The sequence below is a fragment of the Vulpes lagopus genome, chromosome 21 (genome assembly GCF_018345385.1).
Source record: "Vulpes lagopus strain Blue_001 chromosome 21, ASM1834538v1, whole genome shotgun sequence".
NCBI classification, from domain to species: domain Eukaryota; kingdom Metazoa; phylum Chordata; class Mammalia; order Carnivora; family Canidae; genus Vulpes; species Vulpes lagopus.
In genome coordinates this window covers 37,143,756-37,162,825 of record NC_054844.1, presented here as the reverse complement: position 1 = coordinate 37,162,825, position 19,070 = coordinate 37,143,756, and the positions used below count along the sequence as shown (strand labels likewise).

The 19,070-nt window shown below is 39.3% G+C and overlaps 1 protein-coding gene across 1 annotated transcript in view; it reads right to left on the bottom strand.

Annotated features, from left to right (window-relative positions):
- The window catches only part of ARID2 (AT-rich interaction domain 2), a 164,703-nt gene extending 147,195 nt beyond the window's left edge, over window positions 1-17,508 (bottom strand). The window contains exons 1-3 of the mRNA XM_041735582.1: window positions 17,374-17,508; window positions 17,084-17,177; window positions 15,762-15,859 (exon numbers count right to left, since the gene is read on the bottom strand). Coding sequence (XP_041591516.1) covers window positions 15,762-15,859; window positions 17,084-17,177; window positions 17,374-17,465 — 284 coding nt within the window. The 5' untranslated portion in view covers window positions 17,466-17,508. The remainder of the gene's footprint in view (window positions 1-15,761; window positions 15,860-17,083; window positions 17,178-17,373) is intronic.
- Window positions 17,509-19,070: the final 1,562 nt, after the last annotated feature.

Genomic DNA, 19,070 nt, shown 5'->3' with positions numbered 1-19,070 from the left:
TCTTTCAGAATTCTCAAATTAGATTTTCCATTTGCTGAAAGGCCCATGATGCCTACCTGGGTTCATAAGGATCTCCCCAATGGCAGAGGATCTAATTCGGTTCAACTGTAATGTGTCAAATATTGAATTAGGGGCTTTAAGAGGTACATAAAAGTAAAAAATAAATACATAAAAATTTTAAAAATCCTTGACCCCAAGGCTTTGGCAGTAAAATAAGAGAAATGAATTATAATTTGCAAAGCTAAACTCCAATCCTGATACTACTACTTTTTAGCAATGGTAAAGGCTTTTTTCCTCATCTAAAGGATAATACCTAACTTATAGAGTTATGAAAATCCAGTAAGATGAATAATTATAGATATAAACTATAAATTGTACTGCAGCACACAAGTTCTGTTGAAAAAAGATACGTTAAAGGATTTTTTAAAAATAAAAGCCACAATCCCACAGTTACAACCATTTTCATACTTTGCTTATTTCCGTCAAGTCCTTGTCTTCATACACTTTTTTATCAAGTTGTAATCATGTGCACTTGGAGAAAGACAACATAGCATACCTTTTCTAAAGTCAAATGGCCCAGGTTCAAAGACCAGCCCCTGAACTTACTGTATGGCCTTAGGCAAGATTCTTAGACCTCTCTGTCCTATTTTTTTTTTCTATAACACTGGCATATTAATAACAGTGCGTATATCATAGGTTAAGTACAAAGAAAAAATGAGTTACAGTAAACCATTTTAGTACAGTGTCTGGCATATGATAAATTCAATACACAGCTAAAAAGCAAAACTCAAATATAAGTTTGGTATTCTGCTTTATAAAAAACTTAAGATGATGTCATAAAACCAAAAGTATACTATTATTATCTAAAGTACCATAAGAAAGATTCTTTTAAAAGGACTCTAGGATACTTTACATTGACTATTTCTGAAGTATATTTCCTTGCCATCCCTTTGTCTAGATATTTAATAATGTATAATAGAATCCATCTATTGCTTCATACTTCCAGTAGAGGTCTCCATCTAAAAAATAATGTACCAGACTGAAAACTTTAAATTAGTATTCCTGGCTATTAAAAAAAAAATTATCAAATATGTAAGTTTAAGTGTTTCCCAGCAAAACATTTAAAAACAAGGAATATCACCCAAGTAAAAAGTGACTCCCCCCCCCCCCCCCCCAGTGATTGTTATACATTTTGCTATGGGCTTTCCAATAATACTTACCTGTCTTATAAACATAATCCTTTGGACGAGAAGGGAAAGAGATAAGAGATAAGACTGTTGAAACAAATGACAAATCAGATACATAATTATCACTGCTACTGGCCAACAATTTAAAACCTATGCCTCATATATGGTATAAGTCAGTAGAATCATCTTAACATAAAAATAAAGGTCACATTTTATAGTGGCAAAGAAATCTCTTGATAATCTACATTTCCTCCTTTTAAGTCAGAATAGAGTAGCTAGAGTAATAAAGGCAGCTCTGGCTTCTACTTTCCCCCTCCATTATTCAGTAATAGTGATTGTAGGCAAGTTAATTATACTTATGTAGGCCTAATAGAAAAAATATCCTTATTTCTAGCTTACCAAAAGCACGGGGTTAGACCACTTTCTTAAAATCCCTCTAGTTCTAAGAATAAAGATGCTATGAATTGATAGATTAAGTAGCCATATCCAAGTCTTTCTAACTATACACTTCTTGTTCCTATCTTTAGGAACCTAAAGCTATACTACTAGGCCTCTAAATGTAACATTTGCAAATAGTATCTAATGTCTACCTCAGCTTCACCCCTTAAATGTATAAGATTTGGTAATATCTATGAGTTGGTATGTCCAAGTACTGACCAAGAAATACCAAGCTGGTCTAATGTCTATCTCAGCTTCACCCCTTAAATGTGTAAGACTTGGTAATATCTATAAGAGTTGGTGGACATACCAACTCTTAGAGATATTACCAAATCTTACACATTTAATCAGTACTTGGACATACCAACTCTTATAGATATTACCAAATCTTACACATTTAAGGGGGCACACACACCCACACCCACACACACACACCCATTTAATTCCCATAGTTTATAAAAAAGGATGTTCCAAGCAACTCTCAAAATTAATAAGACTTTAATATCCAAATTATAACTAAATCTGAGGATCAGATATGCAATATAAAAACATAACATTTAACTTTGTGGTAATGGATTTGAATGGATTCACTGAAACAAGCATGTAAGATTTCTAATTATAACTAAAATATGAATTTGCTTTTCATCTCTACAGGGTGGATAACCTATAAAGAAAACTTTTAGACAAAAACAATGACTTCTCATCTTGAGAATATAAAAATTAAACAATGATTGAATCATAGTTTACACTAGTTTTAACAACATAAAATCAGCAATGAATTAAATTATCTTGTTTTCACATAGCAGGTGATGCAACGGCCAGCAAAGAATAAAATAGTAACGACTTTTTAATGGATAGATAAAATAGGAAAGGTAACCTTCCTCTGAGGTTATCATTTAGCACTGTAGCTGATTTTTATTTATATGTTAAATTCCTAGAATATGAGAAATATTCACATTCAAATAAATATAAGCTGTGAAATGGGACTTAAAAATTTTAATATTCAGTTTTAGCTCTTCTCTTGAATACAGTTAATAAAGAAATAATTACAGATTAAAAAAAGCCAAATTCTAGTAGATAATACATATGAAGGTTATCTCTAAATCTGACTTCTAAGTCTCACAGTATTGTTCATCCAATAAACAGATACAGAAATACTATGTTAGTACAACATACAGAGTTAAGACTATATCGAGAACACATAGCAGAGGGTGCCTGGGTGGCTTCATTGAGCACAGGTCATTGGTTTCCGCTCAGGTCATGATCTCAGGGCTGTGAGATCAAGCCACAGGTTGGGCTCTGTACTCAGTGCCTACAGAGTCTGCTTGAGATTCTCTCCCTTTCCCTCCTCCTCTGCCCCTTTCCATGCTCAAATGCATGCTCTCTCTCTAAAATAAATAAACACATAGCAGGCAATATCTTAGTCAATAAGGAAATGCTAGAAATACCAAATTAAGGTCAGCATCAAGGCAAAGACATCACCTTTTCAACTATTGAATAGTGGCCAATACAACTAGACAAAAGAAAATAATTAAGGACACAAAATAATTAAAGGCATAAAATTTAGGAAAGAAGTAAAACCATCTCTATTTGCAGAGCACATGCTGGCACACTTAAAAATTCTTAAAAATCAATGATAAAACTAATATAAACAGTAAAACAATTAGGCACCTGGGTAGTTCAGTTGGTTAAGCAGCAGACTCTTGATCTCAGCTCAGGTCAGAATCTCAGGATTGTGAGATCAGCCCCCCGAGTGGGCATGGAGCTTGCTTAGAATTCTCCCTTCCCTTCTGCTCCTTACCAACTTCCCCTCCCCCTCTCTCAAAACAAACAACCCCCCCCCCCACAACAAACCCAGTGAAAAAACCATTCAGAAGGGCAGATTATAATATAAAAACTTTCATCTAAATAATCATAAGATTAAAATGAAAGAAAAACCACATTTGTAGTAGGAACAAAAATGATAAGATATCTAAGATTAAACTGTAAAAATGTCTAAAACCTATAAAAGGAAAATTTTAGACTCTTGCATAACACAAAAAGATCTGAATGGGAGGGCTTCTGTGGTTCTTGGATAATTCAACTCAATATCATCATCTCAGTTCTTCTATAATAATTTATAAATTTACTGCAATCTCCATTCAAAAAGAACCCCAACAAGTTCCTTTTTTCTGGAACTAGAACAAATTGATATTAAAGTTCATATGGAGGGGATCACTGGGTGGCTCAGCGGTTTAGCGCCTGCCTTTGGCCCAGGGCGCGATCCTGGAGTCCAGGGATGGAGTCCCAGGTCAGGCTCAAGGCATGGAGCCTGTTTCTCCCTCCTCCTGTGTCTCTGCCTCTCTCTCTCTCTCTCTATGTCTATCATAAATAAATAAATAAATCTTAAAAAAAATAAATAAAGTTCATATGGAAAAACAAACATAAAGCAGCCAAGAAAACGTCACAACCCCCCGCCCCCACACAAAACTCTGCAATGGAAATGGCACTACCAAATATTAACACATGCTATCTGTGGGATGCCTGGGTGGCTCAGACAGTTAAATGACAGACTCTTGGTTCAGCTGAGGTCTTGATCTTAGGATCATGATATTGAGCTCCCAGAAAGGTTAATGTGGAGTCTGCCTGTCCCTCTCCACCCCTGTCCCTCCCACTGCTCACCCGTGCACACGTGTTCGCTCACTCCAAAATAGTAAGTAAAATCGTAAAACACGCTATGTATGCCACAGTAGTTAAAATATAGTGAGATACCATTTTTTAACCCCTCACATTGGAAAAACTTAAAAAGCATATGGCAAGGCTGTGGGAAATAGGCACTTCCATATACTGTGGTAGAAATGCTACATAGTTCCCACAAAGAGAATTTGGCAATATTGAACAAAACTGCATATGCATTTATTCTCTGATTACTACATCAACACTCGCTTTGTGTAATTGACTCTGAAGATGCATCTCCAAAACTTTAAAAATAGGTTTGCATAAGGTTACTAGATTTGCAGAAGATTACTCAAATGGCATTATTTGCTATTCTAAATATTGGAAACAACTTCAGTGCCACTATATGGGGAATTGGTTGGATAAACTAGGAGATATATATATATATATATATATATATATACACATATATATATAAATAATAGAATACTATGCAGATGTTAAAAAGAACAGGACTTTATGAATTTGAATTTATTTAGAGTGATATTTGAGATACATGAAATTAAAAAAGCAAAATGTATTATTCATTTTAACAGATATTAAGATAACCGGATACTAAGGAAATTGGTTACCAACAAAGCATGTGTGGGAAGAGGGTAGAAGTAAAAGGAAGGGAAGAGGATAAGGTCCAAGTATCTTAAATTTTGATTTTAGAATTTTGTTAAGTGTCTTACATATTCAGAAATAAAATTTAAAAAACAAAAGTGGGGAAATCACAAAATTGAAATACAAATGAAAAAATGGGAATTTCACTGTATTTTTAATAGCAGTAATGGGAAAAGAAGAATATAACCACTGCAAATTTGTTAACAAAATACTAACAATATAGCTTCAGTCTGAACACAAAAAAAAAACTGCAAAGAAATCTGTACCTCTACTTAGCAGGTTTGTTGTTTGTAGTGGTACAGGTATAACAGTTCTGAAACTATACTCTGTGTATTACAGATCTGACAAGATGAGTAAATATGCTGGTGTTAGAACTACAGTTCTCAATGCACAAGAAGGAAGATATATCCACGGTATGGAAGAAGGCAAGAAGAAATTTGTGTGGATTTGTAGCCAGAGATATCAGTATATACAGCATTGTGATTTTTAACCTATGTATGTTTATGTTTAAAATAAACTTCCTAGCTCTTACTCTGAAAGAGCCTGGAAGAAAGACAACTCAACAATTAGTACACCTACCAACAAGATGTTGGTTTCTGTATACCATTCCACACTAAAAACAAAAAAACAAACAAACAACAACAAAAAAAAACCCCACAACCTAGGGCACTCCTTGGGAGAAATAGATGATGTGAGAGATGGGTAAGCAAAACACAAGTTGACCCTGGAAGGTCTTGTCAGAAAGCACAGAAGAACTTAAATATGAGGACATGTTAAAGACATAGGTGCCAGCTTGAAAGGGCTCCTACTGGCCAAATTTAAGCAGCAATAATTGATATTAATCCACTGTATAAAATAAAGATAGAATAAATAATAAGAACGAAAATATTTTCCTTATCATAGATTGCTAACTAAGAAATGCAGAAGGAAAAAAAAAAAAAAAAGAAATGCAGAAGGAATGATAAAGTTAGAAAACAAGCACTGCATGTCATTATAATTAACTGATTCAGGCAAGAATCATCAATGAATGTTAAAATTATTTGGTAAAAGTATAATGATGAGCAAGATATGTATATGCTTTCAAAATATCCCCACAGGTTAATAATTAATTACAAAAGAGAAAATGCAAACTTTACAGCAGAGAATTCAGGAGGATACCACCTTAAACCAAAATTAACATCAACAATAGGACAAAGTGACATTTGGCCTCCTGCCAAAAATACCTAACCTAAATCAAATCCTGAAAAACCATCAGACAAATCCAAATTTTATAGTACAGTTGGCCTGTACTGCTCAAAAACAGTAATATCATGAAAGGCTGAAAAACTTGGGAGATATAACTAAATATAATACAAGATCATGGACTTGTGGGGGTGGGTATGATTGCTAAAAAAGACATCTTTGGGACAACTGGCAAAATTTGAATAAAGTCTATATATAATACAGATAATATGATTGTATCCATGTTAAGTTTTCTCAATGTGATAATACTGTTGCTACATTAAGAGAATGTTTTATTCTTAATATATACTCATATTTAGAAGTAAACAGCACTAAACCTATAACAATATCAAATGATTACACAACAGCAATAATACTGTCTGTATATATACATACCATCACATATAAAGAGAAAACTACAAAGCAAATGTGGCAAAATAGTACCAGTATAAATGAGGTGTGAACAAGAATTCACATTATAGTAAAAAAAAAAAAAATTCAACAATATCTAAAAAAGAAAACATAGCAAGGAATGAAAATGATTAGGTTTAGTATTTCTCACAGATTTTTTTTTTTTAATTTTACTTATTTATGCATGAGAGAAGCAGAGACATAGGCAGAGGGAGAAGCAGGCGGCTTGCTACAGGGAACCCAATGCAGGACTTGATCCCAGGACGCCAGGATCACGATCTGAGCCAAAGGCAGATGCTCAACCGCTGAGCCATGCAGGTGTTCCTTTCACACAGATTTTTTTTTACTACTAGGCTGAACTAATGAATTGCAATGTGGAGCTACCTGGAAAAACGACTCAAATTCAGAGGTTTGACTTTTTTAAAGGTATAAACTAAAGATCATACTTAAGCACCACTTAAGCACATTTCACCTATTACTTGGGGGTACACTTGGAGGTACATACAGCCTGCTAAGGTAGGGACTTCTGTTTATGAAGTACAAAGTTGTCCTATCTGAGTTCCGGTATGGTGAAAATTCACTTAAAGTATGATCAACCTGGGCATTATTACTGATGATTTTAAATTTAGCCCCTTCTCTCAAATACTGTAAGTTAGGTATTTTCTACATAGAGCCCTAGCTTATGGCCTCTTCTTTGTCCTATTTTAAAAAGTGAATGTTCCTACTCGCCTCATGTATGTTTCTATTAACATTTTATTTATTTAAAATTAGCCAATGGACTAGGAGAGGAACAAAATAAAATTTCATCTGAAAACACTTCACCATGAATATGTTAGAATTACAGAATAAAAATAATCTTTGTGCACAGAGCAGTTGACCCCTGAACACTGTAAGAATTAACCAAGAACAACAGTAAGAACTAAGAAAGGCTAGAATCAGATACTTGCCATATTTCATAATAAGATGTATACTCAAACAATAGATTCTTATACAACTTTATTTAAATCCTGCTCCATAAAAAAGCAACATTTTATTTTGGCCCCACTAAACGGTAAGGAAAAAAATCATCTACTGATAGAAACCAAAGATGAACATACCAAGAACATGGAATATCCCTGAAGATATGTTAAAACTGTGGATAATGATGGGTGATAAATAAGATGATGCTTTGCTAAAGCAAGGGAATCACTAGGGAAGGAAACAGAAAGGCAAAGGGGGAAAAGTGTGCTCTGAAAATATATTTTAAAAAAATGTTTTCTAACTGGCCATTATGGTTGACACTTGAGACTGAGAGTTGGATATAACCTACTGCCTTTTTTTTCTTTTTTTTTTTTTTTTTTTTTAAGAAGTAGCCCATATGCTCCAAAAGAGTTTGAATGGTGTAAAGAAATTTTTTTCTAAGTGCTATTTTTTCTAAGATTAAATAACAGCAATTACTTCTGAAATTTGAAATGATAAAAATAAAATCTCACATGTGAAAATGGTTTGTAAAATGAAAACAGTACATTAAAAAACAAGTTACTGTTGATGTTGTTATTTGTACAGGAACTTATGCCATATAAGTTTACTCCCCTCAGCAGTACTGGGACCAATCGATAAAATCCTCACAAAGTGGAAAAGGATTCAATAAATTCAATAAAACAAATGGCATCTCATTTGGGATGAATATCAAAGTCCTGCACAGGGGGAAACAACAACAACAACAACAACAACAACAACAACCCACCTAGATACTGAGGGAAACGTAATTACTTTTTAAAATCCAAATTACACAAAATACAGTTAGGATAAGTTTGAATTGGTTATTAATTCATGTGCCCTTTTATTCCCCTTAACTGAAGTGGAGCCCTTGTTAGCTTCTCTGGAGTCCAGAGACAAAGTATAGGGTGTGTCCAAGCTCTGCTTAGAGATGACAGGTGCAGCTTGAGCAGGTGCCCCAGACCAGATGTCACCCAGAGGTTTTGTTCTGGATGTAACCCTGGCCAATATATTGATGCCAAGTTAAACTGGTTATCTCAGCAACTAAGTTAGTTTCATTACAATACTTAGATCAGCTGTTCTCAAACTTTAGCACACTCCAAGAATCACCCATGGCACACTTTTTAAAAATACAGACTCTTACTATTTAAAACCACTGATCAATCTTAGCACCACTAAAATGGGACAACATAAACATTGTATGTCCCATGATTTGATGAAAAGCACAGCACTACATATAAAGTATGCCTAAAATACTGAAGTTGAATGTTACCAAGCTTTAAATCTAACTATCAATTTTCAGGAAATAAATACAGGGGATAGTGGAACAAGTTAACTGACACTAGAAGGAAGCAACGAACCAAATCCAGAATTTGGTGCAGCCTGAAGAACAAATGACCCCATTTACTTCAACAAATCAATGGCATAATAGGAAAAGAAAAAGGGAACTGTTAAGAGACTACTGAGATAAAGCAGCCAAAACAACAGATTCAGCCGCACCGCAAAATGTCTTGCAATAAGATGGGGTGGACCCTGTAAACGCTGACATAGATACTAATAGATTTATGGATCTATCATTTTGGGGCAACAATTCAGAATGTTGACAGCTACTGCTAGAGATCACCAAAAGATTGCAGTATCAGCAACAGGTTATTACAATATACTTAGTTAACAGGGTATTTACCTTGTAGAAATGAATTAATTTCCATCTCACAACATAACGAATATACAAAAGGTATCCATGTACAAAAGACATTTCTTTATATTTAGAAACAGAAAAATACATGTTAGACCCTGATGTTAGTAACAAAATTCTTGGAAAGCTTAGTGAAATTCACAGATAATCTGAACAGTACTGAGAGTGACATTTGCTCTAAACCATTTTTTTAATTCTAGGTCCCTCAGAAGGATAGGTAACCAAAAACAATTATCAATTGGCATATATGCATTTTTGTGCACTTCTGAATAAACAGAATCAATCTGCCTATTTTCTTTAGTTCTATTATGGATAAACTGTACTAACCATATTATTTTAATTTATTTCAAATTTCACAATGCTTTTGCTTTTCATAAAAATTATGCTTATAACTTCAAGCCATAAAATATTTGAAGATAATCTTTAATGCTAACGTCTCCATTTTTAACTCCAGTAAGTTTGGTCCTTAAAACAATATTTACTTCTAAACAGCTTTTCCTAATGTCAAAATTGATGATACGACTTCTCAATTTTTAAAGTCATAGAATTGAAGCAAATACAAATTTTCAACAGGACTATCACTATATTTTAACAAAAGTAGTACTATTTCATAAAATAATGTGATCAATAATTCTGCTATAATTCTTTAAAGAACCTTGCCTAAACATAAATTGTTTTAAAAATTTAAATATACCCTCTTTAAAAAAAAGCCTTCAGTTAGAACAATGGACAACAGCAGAAATAAAGGGCAATTACTTGCTTTTTTTTGGGGGGGGGGGCTGCTGATTCAAACAAGAATCTTAAGCTAAAACAAGACTAAGTGGTCAAATAAAATCAATCATTAATTCCTTTGTCATAAAGAATATATCAAGCTACCACAGGAACACTGCCTAAGACTTAAAAATCTTTATCATGGCCTTTTTTTTTTTTTTTTTTTTTTTTGGTCTTCTGTCCTTCATCATGTTATAGTTTAAATAATAGAAAAAAAAATATTGTTATGTATCTACAAGGACAGCTTTCTCCATTCCAGACTAAGGCCACTGCTTATCTTACAGGTTCAATTTTTCTTCTTCCATCTGGACTGCAATATTTCTTTACCTTTCTTTTACAAGCAATGAACACAAGATAATTTTAATGTCCTTTTATTTCAAACAAATATTTAACAAGTATTACCAAGTAATTTTGCACAGCCATTGATAAGGACGTGAAAATGGTAACTCCTAAATATTTACGTTCATATTTATATATCTCTCTCTATAAATACACATAATTACCTCTCATTTCTCATTTCCTCATTATTTTCCACATTTAAAATTTCTCTTCCTTAAGCCTCATTTCTTCTGTCTAGATCAGAGTTTCCCAAACTATGCTCTACAGAACTTAATAAGTGTTCTTCAAACATGGGGTTTAACACCAGACTACTGCGATCTGTGGTAGCATTTGAGAAACACCATTTACTATGGGTAGGCAGAAGAATGTAATAAATCGTGTTTCTCCAAGCTGTCTAGAGAATTCACATGCACATTAACAATATCAAGTCTCTGGAAGTCCTACAATAAAGTAACCCAAGTTTAGCTTTACTGCTCAAATTCATTTGGCCCTTTTTCAAGGAAACATATTGACATTTCAAGAGAACAAGTACTTCATAAAGCACAAATTGGGAATTTCTACACTAATTGATCCTAAATACCAAAGAGTATGGTGATAACGGGTGGTGGCAGATCAAAGAAGTGGAAACAGAGAAAATCCCTCTCACTCTGCCCCATGTGTCCTCTAATTCCCAATTCAGACAAATCCTATTTTTGCCAGTAAACTTCAGTAAGATCTATACCACTCTGGAAAATGCCCAGTAACTAGAATTTACCAAATATTAATAAAAGCTCTAAACACTTCGCTTAAAAATATGTACTGAGTACCTGCTTGTAGACTAACGCGCCTAAATTCCAATGAATTAGAATGTTCGTTCTTCATTCCTTTTCCAACTTCCACTATCATTCAGTTTGACAATAAAAATGATTCAACAGTAGTGATATGCTTTTCTAGCAAAGTTACAGTGGATTTCCCACACGACCAACTACGAAAATACTCCACAACAGAGTACAGGTAGGATTATAAAAGAGTGCTCCTATTTAGAAATAGACATTTTTAGTTAACTGCTAAGGCAGAAAATGTGAAATGTTAAGAAACGCAAATATTTTTGGGAGTTACTACGGTTCAGTTCCTAGTTGGTATACTCGGTAAAATACGTGTATCTTCGGTGAACGAACTATTTTGGTGTTAGGTTTCTTTCTACTTTGTGGCAAATTTAAGCTGTTTAAACATGATTTCTAAGACACAACATTAACCCAGCCAAGTGCTGATCAGTCTTTCAACCTTCTCTGCATTTTACTCCTCCTTTCAACATGTCTGCATGCCCTTTAAAATGTAACAGAATATCCAAAGAGATCAAAATCAAGTTTGTTCAAAATGAAAGGATACAGTTTATAAGATTAAATGTAAAATGCATATTTGAATAATTTATTTAAATACAGTTATCCTTCCAATCTCCATATTACTTTTATTTTTCTTCCTTGAATAAAGCAAGCAGTGTCTGCTTAACAATTCTATTTGGCAAGTCACAAAGTCAGCGTACTACTTTATATATCACAATTGTGAAGCATTCATTCACTGAACGTCAAGTGATTCATAGAACGTTTTCTCTTAAAAGAGGTGATCTACATGGTGTACACCAACTAGAGAACACAAGTGTATTTATTCTATTTACTGATAAATGTAAATTCTTTCTATTGGTATAATTTAAGGGAGGGCTTTATTCACCAAGGGGGAAAAACCAGAATAAATTCACAATGCAATTAAAAATTCACTCTGGTGGATACAATGCTATGATTAGGTGGCCAACTTTTCTAAAGGTAGGTACGTGTAAAAAAAAAAAAAAAATCATTTAACATTATAATAATATCACTAGTACATAGCTTTGTACAACAAGTTTTTTAAGGTCCAAAATATTTCACCTCCTTACCAAAAACTCAAGTTTTATAATAGAAACATCAAGTTAACCTTGACTACTGTTGGCATAAGCTACAGCAAAATTCTTCAACTAAGTATTTGAAATATTTACATAAATCTTCATACCAAAGCTTCAAATTTTTAACAGAAATAGAGGGGCAAATTGTCCCCCAATCTTTGCACCAAAACAGAAAATTAAAAACAACAAAACAAAACAAAAAAAAATTCATGGAGTAAATACAGAACACATCATGTATAGCTATACATTCCTATCAGGCATACCTTTAACCATTTGTAACTTACAACCATATTTTAATTTAAAATCATTTGTGACTAACTGAATTCATAACAGACTAAGTATTACAGAACATGTGTCAGGAACACAACTTTTTTGTCCAGTTAACAAGTGCCCCTAAAGCCATTTAGATTTTTTCTACACTTTTAATTTCTCCAACTACGAAACGTAGAAAATATTACCTTATCTTGTTATACTTAAAGGGATATTCTAGTAATAAACATTTGTGGAAGAAATGGAGATGTAGAGGCCAAGAAAGGAACTAAGTGAAAACAAAATATATGGACATCACAGAGGATTAATACCCAATTTTTAAATAAGAGTACTTTTTACACGTTACTTGTAGGTACTAATATTTAAACCATCACATGCTGATGCTTAAATAATCAATCACATTTTCAATTTCAGACTGAGGAATTTTTACACGCAATCTACAACTGAATAAATGTATGCTTGATACAATCAAGCAAAGTTTTGGCAGACCACTAAACTCAAGTCTCTACTTTCAATGACTGTCTGTGTTTGTATCCAAACGAATACAGAACTGTTAGAATATATACACGGCCAGCATACTAGTTTGCTCCTCTTTATTTACATGTCTGTAATACCATGAAGATGTAATCACATCTTCATACTGGCTATACTAAGCTAACAGCCATCCATCCAATTAATAAAATTACAGAGGAATGTCAGCAAATATTAAACTTACAGAGTAAATGAGAATTGATATGTAACAGCAATCTTACAATAAGTCCAATGAAAAAGCAGTCCTTATTTAAAAAAAAAAAATTATTCTACCTGTGATTTAGAAAACACAATGCGCTATCTACTCATCAGAAACCATGATACTCAGTTTGATACATCAGAGAGGGAACTCACAAAGTCACTCAATTACTATTTCTTACTCTGAAGAGGCACTCTTAAGGTTAAGTAAGAGAATTACTGTGAAAGCTTGGCATCCTGTCTGCCAGTTAAGATTTTTCAGAGGAAGGTGTAAAACCCAGCATAATACATGTCCTCTAATTGCGCAATATTACACCACCATGGAAAAAAAAAAAAAATCTTCCAAGGTTGGTAGTACCCAATTTTTGACCAGCATATTTCTCTTGTATTTCTTTACAAGCCATGCAAATCTTCACATGGCTTTATTTTCCAAAACAAATGCTTCAACTTTTTTCCTAGTAGCCTAGCTACAACCCTACAAAAACAAACCTGGAGAGTGACATATGGAGGAAAAACAAGTTTAGCTAAGGACATAGTTCAAAAAGCAGCTTCTAATGGGAGCGTAAAGCTCAAATTGATCTGAGAACAATGTAAAGAGTTGCAAACAACCCTAAAGCTATATAGTTGAAAATAGTACTTATAAGTATAATCAGTGAATGATATCATCTCAGGACAGAAATCACAACTGGAAAAACAGTATTTATGTGACTTGTAAAAAAAAGAAAAAAAGAAAAAAAAAAAACTAGAGTTCTAGACATTTAATTAATTATGCTAAAACCCTGTTAGTATGCGTGCAATTTCTTCAGTATAACACACATCTCCTGAATCATATGTATCTTTCAGTACCTTCCGGATATTAAATTTCAATCAGTCAACCCAGTAAGGCATAACTTTAAACTATGTTTAAAACAGTTTAAAATCCAAATAGTCCAAACTGGTTGCCAGAAAACCAAGACCTGTATAAATAATATTCCTCTCAATGTCATAAATGGAAATGTACAAATGAGTATCACCACAAATATAAAATTCTCTACTTCTCACCACATTACCCAATCAGCAGTTTGGGGGGTGAATTTCACTGTTTTTTGTTTTGTTTTGTTTTGTTTTAGACCTTTATTTAAAAATGTACTGTGCCACACACTGCCATCACACACACACACACACACATCAGAACAGATAACAACTAGCCATATTTAATATTTTCGAGACTTCTGTGTAACTCAGTAACTACCTACAAAGTTCTGTGAACTCTTCAGCTTCAAGCCTGAAGTCAATCTAAGATAGCCAATAGAAAGTACACCTGGGCAATTACCGCATTTCCTACTTCAGAAAGCTGAACTTAACACAGCATATCTACATGTGGGTATTGCATTTGGAGCAATGATAAATGCCAAACTCAAACTATGCAGAAGGTACATTAACTAAAAAAAAAAAAAAAAAAAAAAAAAAAAAAAGGCTATCCTTTTTTTTTTATATCCCTTAATGGTATCATTATTAAACAGCAATAAATATGAAGAGCACCCCCTGAGTTTTAAATCACCACCACCACCTAAAGACCCTCTATAAGTAAGCAAGCATTAAAAATAAAAGATGACCTCATAATAGGTTACAATATGAAAATATTCTTAGCAGAAAAAGAAAAAATAAAGCTTAATCAGAAAATACAATATCTAACGCGTACCACACATCAACTGAGTAAGAAACTTACTTTGTCATAGACTGTCAAAAAAGGAGGGAGAGAATGAAAGGAAATCCAAATCATAGTATTCCATTTCATAGTATCCTTAATCTTCCTACATATATAATAATCCTTCTGAACGTTTTTAAGTCACTCAAAAATCCCAAAGAACCTATTCTAAAAAGAATCCCGGTCACCTAAGGCACCAAACATGTTGTTATGCTGTGTGTAAATATTCTACTGAAAAACCACTCTGTTACACGGTTCCACGCAAGAGGTATCATTTTTGTTTTGTTTTGTTTGAGAATCTTAAAGTGAGGATTTTAAAAGGCAAAGGAGTTTCCGAAGCCAAGCAAAAATTTTCCCAGGGGATACAAAGTTTCGTTAACTATCTTAACTCTTTTACTAAGCATCACCTCTCTGCCCCTCCGTGGATATCAACCAATCAATAACAATGTCACAAAAGAATGTTTACCAAGATGGGAGGTGGGGTGTCACCTGTAATGATCCCGTATGAAAAACGTAAACAGTCCTAAAATAGGCGAGGAAAACTTTCACCTTCCTATACAACCTCACTTTATGGATATTTGATGTTTGTCGGACTGAAAAGATGAAGACAAGTTTAGAAACTGGTGTGCAAGGTTTGTTTGGGGGGAGTGGGGGGGGGGGGGCTTATCCCTACCACCACCACCACCACCAAAAAACAAACAAACAAACAACAACAACAACAACAAAAAAAAACACACCCACAAATCTCCCCTTGGGTCCCTCAGTTCCAAATACTGTGCAAGAGTCACTACTACTCACCGCAAGTAATACTGTTTTAAAGCAAAGGCAGCGTTAGAACAACTTCTGGGAAAGTTGAACTCTTCAACAATTTCTCCCCACTGATTCTTCTCAGAAACCTGTTAAAAACACAGCCACACTTGTCTGAGAGTGCACCGTCCAGGGAAACTGCAGCCTAACTGTGAAATAAATACCCATTCTACAGAGATCTGAGGATACACCACCTCGGGCATCAGTGGGTGTTTGGGATCGATCCGTGAGGGGAACTAAGCAAGGGGGGGGGGGCCTGGAACCACTGTGTTTTCACCCGAGAGCCCTGTATTTAATAGCACTTGTTTTGTTTGGGGGCGGGGAGGGGGGGGCCGGCGGCGGCCGAGGGGGGGCGGGGGCCCGGGAGGGGGTGTGTGGGGGAGACTGGTGGGTTTGTTTTGTTTTTGAAGCCCGGACAATAACCAATCGCAAGTCCCTCTGTCGCCCCCTTTTAAATCTCAACGCGGTCCGTTTACACTAAAAAAAAAAAAAAAAAAAGTTCAAAAGGATCAATACTGTTCCGGACAGCGACGTCCGCGGGTTCCGGGGGGGGGCCGGGGCCGGGGCCGCTCCCGATCCCTCTCCCACATCTATCCATCTCCATAGGCCCTTCTTTGAGGCCTACAGCTTCTGCCTAGCCTTGAAGCCTAAGATGGCTATTTGGAGACAGGTCCTGGTTTCTTTTGTTAGCCGTATAAACCGAGGGCGACGGGGCCGAGGCTGTGCCCCCGGCCGCCGGGATCATTTGGCGGCCGATTATCGATGTTAAACCTGCCCGCGCTAATTTTGAGTTGCACGAAAACTGCTCTCAGAGTCTGTGTGTCTCTGTGTCTCCGCCTGTGCTAGAGCGGCAGCCGCGGCGGAGCCGACTCGCGAGCGAGCGAGCGGGCGGGCGGGCGCGCGGGCGGGCGGGCAGCGGGCAGGCGGGCGGGCGCGGGGCGGCGGGGCTCGGCCCGGCGGCGGGGCTCGGGCGGGCGCCCCCTGCACGCCCGCGCTCCCCGCCGCGGCGCTCGGACCCCGCCGGGCCGGCCGGGCGGGCGGGCGGCGGGCAGGGCGCGAGCCGGCGCCGGGCCGCCCGCCCGCCCGCCCGAGCCCCGCCGCCCCGCCGCGCGCACGCGAGCCACCAGGCCAAAAAAACAGCCCCGCCGCCCGGCCGCCTCCGGGCCACCGGCTGCGAGCGCGGAGAACGCCTCTGGCCCCCGCGGGCCGCCGGGCCCCCCCCGCCCCGGGCCCCGAGCGCCCACTCCGGGGTCAAAGGAGACTTTTCGGAGCAGGCCAGCGAGAGGGAAATACGAATTAAAACTTCCACTCACCTTCGCGAATCCGCCTAAAGTAGTGACTCTGGTGTAGAGACCGTGAAGATCCAGCTCCTTCCCACCCACCGCAGGGATTTTTTTAAAAGGCGACCTGCGGGAGAGGAGACGAGAGAGAGAGAGAGAGAGAGAGAGAGAGAGAGCAGAGGAGCCGAGAGCGAGAGGAGAGCGAGAGCGAGCGAGAGAGAGAAAGCCCCGCACTTGTCAGCCGGGACCCCGCGCCCGGCCCGGGCGGGAGAGCCCCGTCCGCCCGGCTCGCCCCGGCGCTGCCCCCCCGGCTCCGCGCTCACCCTCTGCTGTGGTGGAACTGCCGCAGCTCGTCCAGGAAAGCGAGTCCCTTTCTCCGCTCGTCCGGAGGCGCCTTCCCCGTCGAGTTTGCCATTATTTTTGCAAAGGAGGTTTCAAAAAAAACCCGGATCGGCGTCTTAAAGGCGGCCCCCGCTCCCCGCGCGTCCTACCAGAGCCCGGAGCCCATTCCTCGGCCGGCGGCGGCGGCGGGGCTCAGTCATGGGCCGGCGGTGGCGGCGGCGGCGGCGGCGGCGGCGGCGGCGGCGGCGGCGGCGGCGGCGGCGGCGCAGGGAGGGAGGGAGGGAGGGGGAGGAGGAGGAGGAGGAGGGGAAGGAGGGAGCCGGAGGCCGGGGGGAGAGGAGGGAAGGAGGGAGGGGAATTTCTAAAAAAGTTTAAAGAAATCGGAGCGAAACTAGAGGGGCAGGCGGCTGCCGGATCGGCGCGAAGCCGCGGGGCGAGCGCGGCCCCCACCCCTTCCTTCCCTCCCTCCCTCCCTCCCTCCCCGCGGCCCGGCTCTCGCCCGCCTCTCAGCGCCGCCGGCCCAGGCGGCTCGGCCTGCGGACGCGATTCGACATGGGGCTGCTGCCGGGGGGCGCGCGGGCGGGCGAGGGGCCAGGCGGGCGGACGGCGAGCGGCCGGAGGCCCGGAGTTTCGGCGGCGGCGGCGGCGGCGGCGGGGCTGGGGCAGGCGGGGCTGGGGGTGGGGAGGGGGAGGTCTGTGTGGTGGTTTGTGGAGAGGGGTGACAGCGTGTATTCCGGCCGCGGCTCCGCGGGGCCCTCGCACACATTCACGCGCGGCCTGGGCCGCGGCGGCCGGGGCGTCCCCGGGCAGAAAGCACCGGCGGCGGCCGAGCCGCTGCGCGCCGCCCGCCCGCCCGCTTCCTTCCCCGCCGGCCTCGCTCTCTGCCGCCGCCGCCGCCGCCGCCGCCACGGCCGGGCAGCCAGCGCCGCACAGCGACCCCCGAGGGCCGGCCGCGGCACTGCGCCCGGCTCCACACCGCCCCGGCAGCTCCTCGCGGGGAACAATAGACTCGGCTCGCCGGGCTTAGGGTTCATCTGCAATGTGCCGCACATTTCACACGCACACAAAGCCGACGGAAAGGGGGGCGGCGCGGGGAAACGGCCACTACCGGTTGTTCCAGGGTTAGGGGTGGAGGCGATGTTCGCGTCCCCGGCCCGGCTGTTGCGAGGCCCGCCCCGGGGTCCCCGCCGGCCCCGCAGCACCGGCCTGGCGCTCGGCGGCCGAGGGAAGCGCCGAGGGGCAGCTCCTGCCGCTACGCATCCTTCACGGATCCGAACAGAGTCCTTTCTTTTTCATGTTTATTTTTTTGAGGGTCCAAGGGAATCGGCGTTCCCGAGCCTTCTGCTAGCATGTTGGGGCCTGATTAGCACATTTTCCATGAATTATCCACAAACTAACTTGAGCGAACTGGAAATCAAATACGATGGGAACCGTGTGTGTGTGTGTGTGTGTGTGTGTGTCCTAGTTCTCTTGGAAACACACGGATGCCCACGTCGTCTCGCCTCTCTGCTCGCTTTCACCTATCAAACTAGATTATTTTATGCTGAGTTATGCAAAAACAGCAATTAAACCGGCTCGGGAGCCAACCTCCTGAACTTGGACGATAATTAACGTTTTATATTTTCGCGTTAAGGTGCCTTCAAGATAGATGCGCTCATAAATACATGGCAAGACCTTG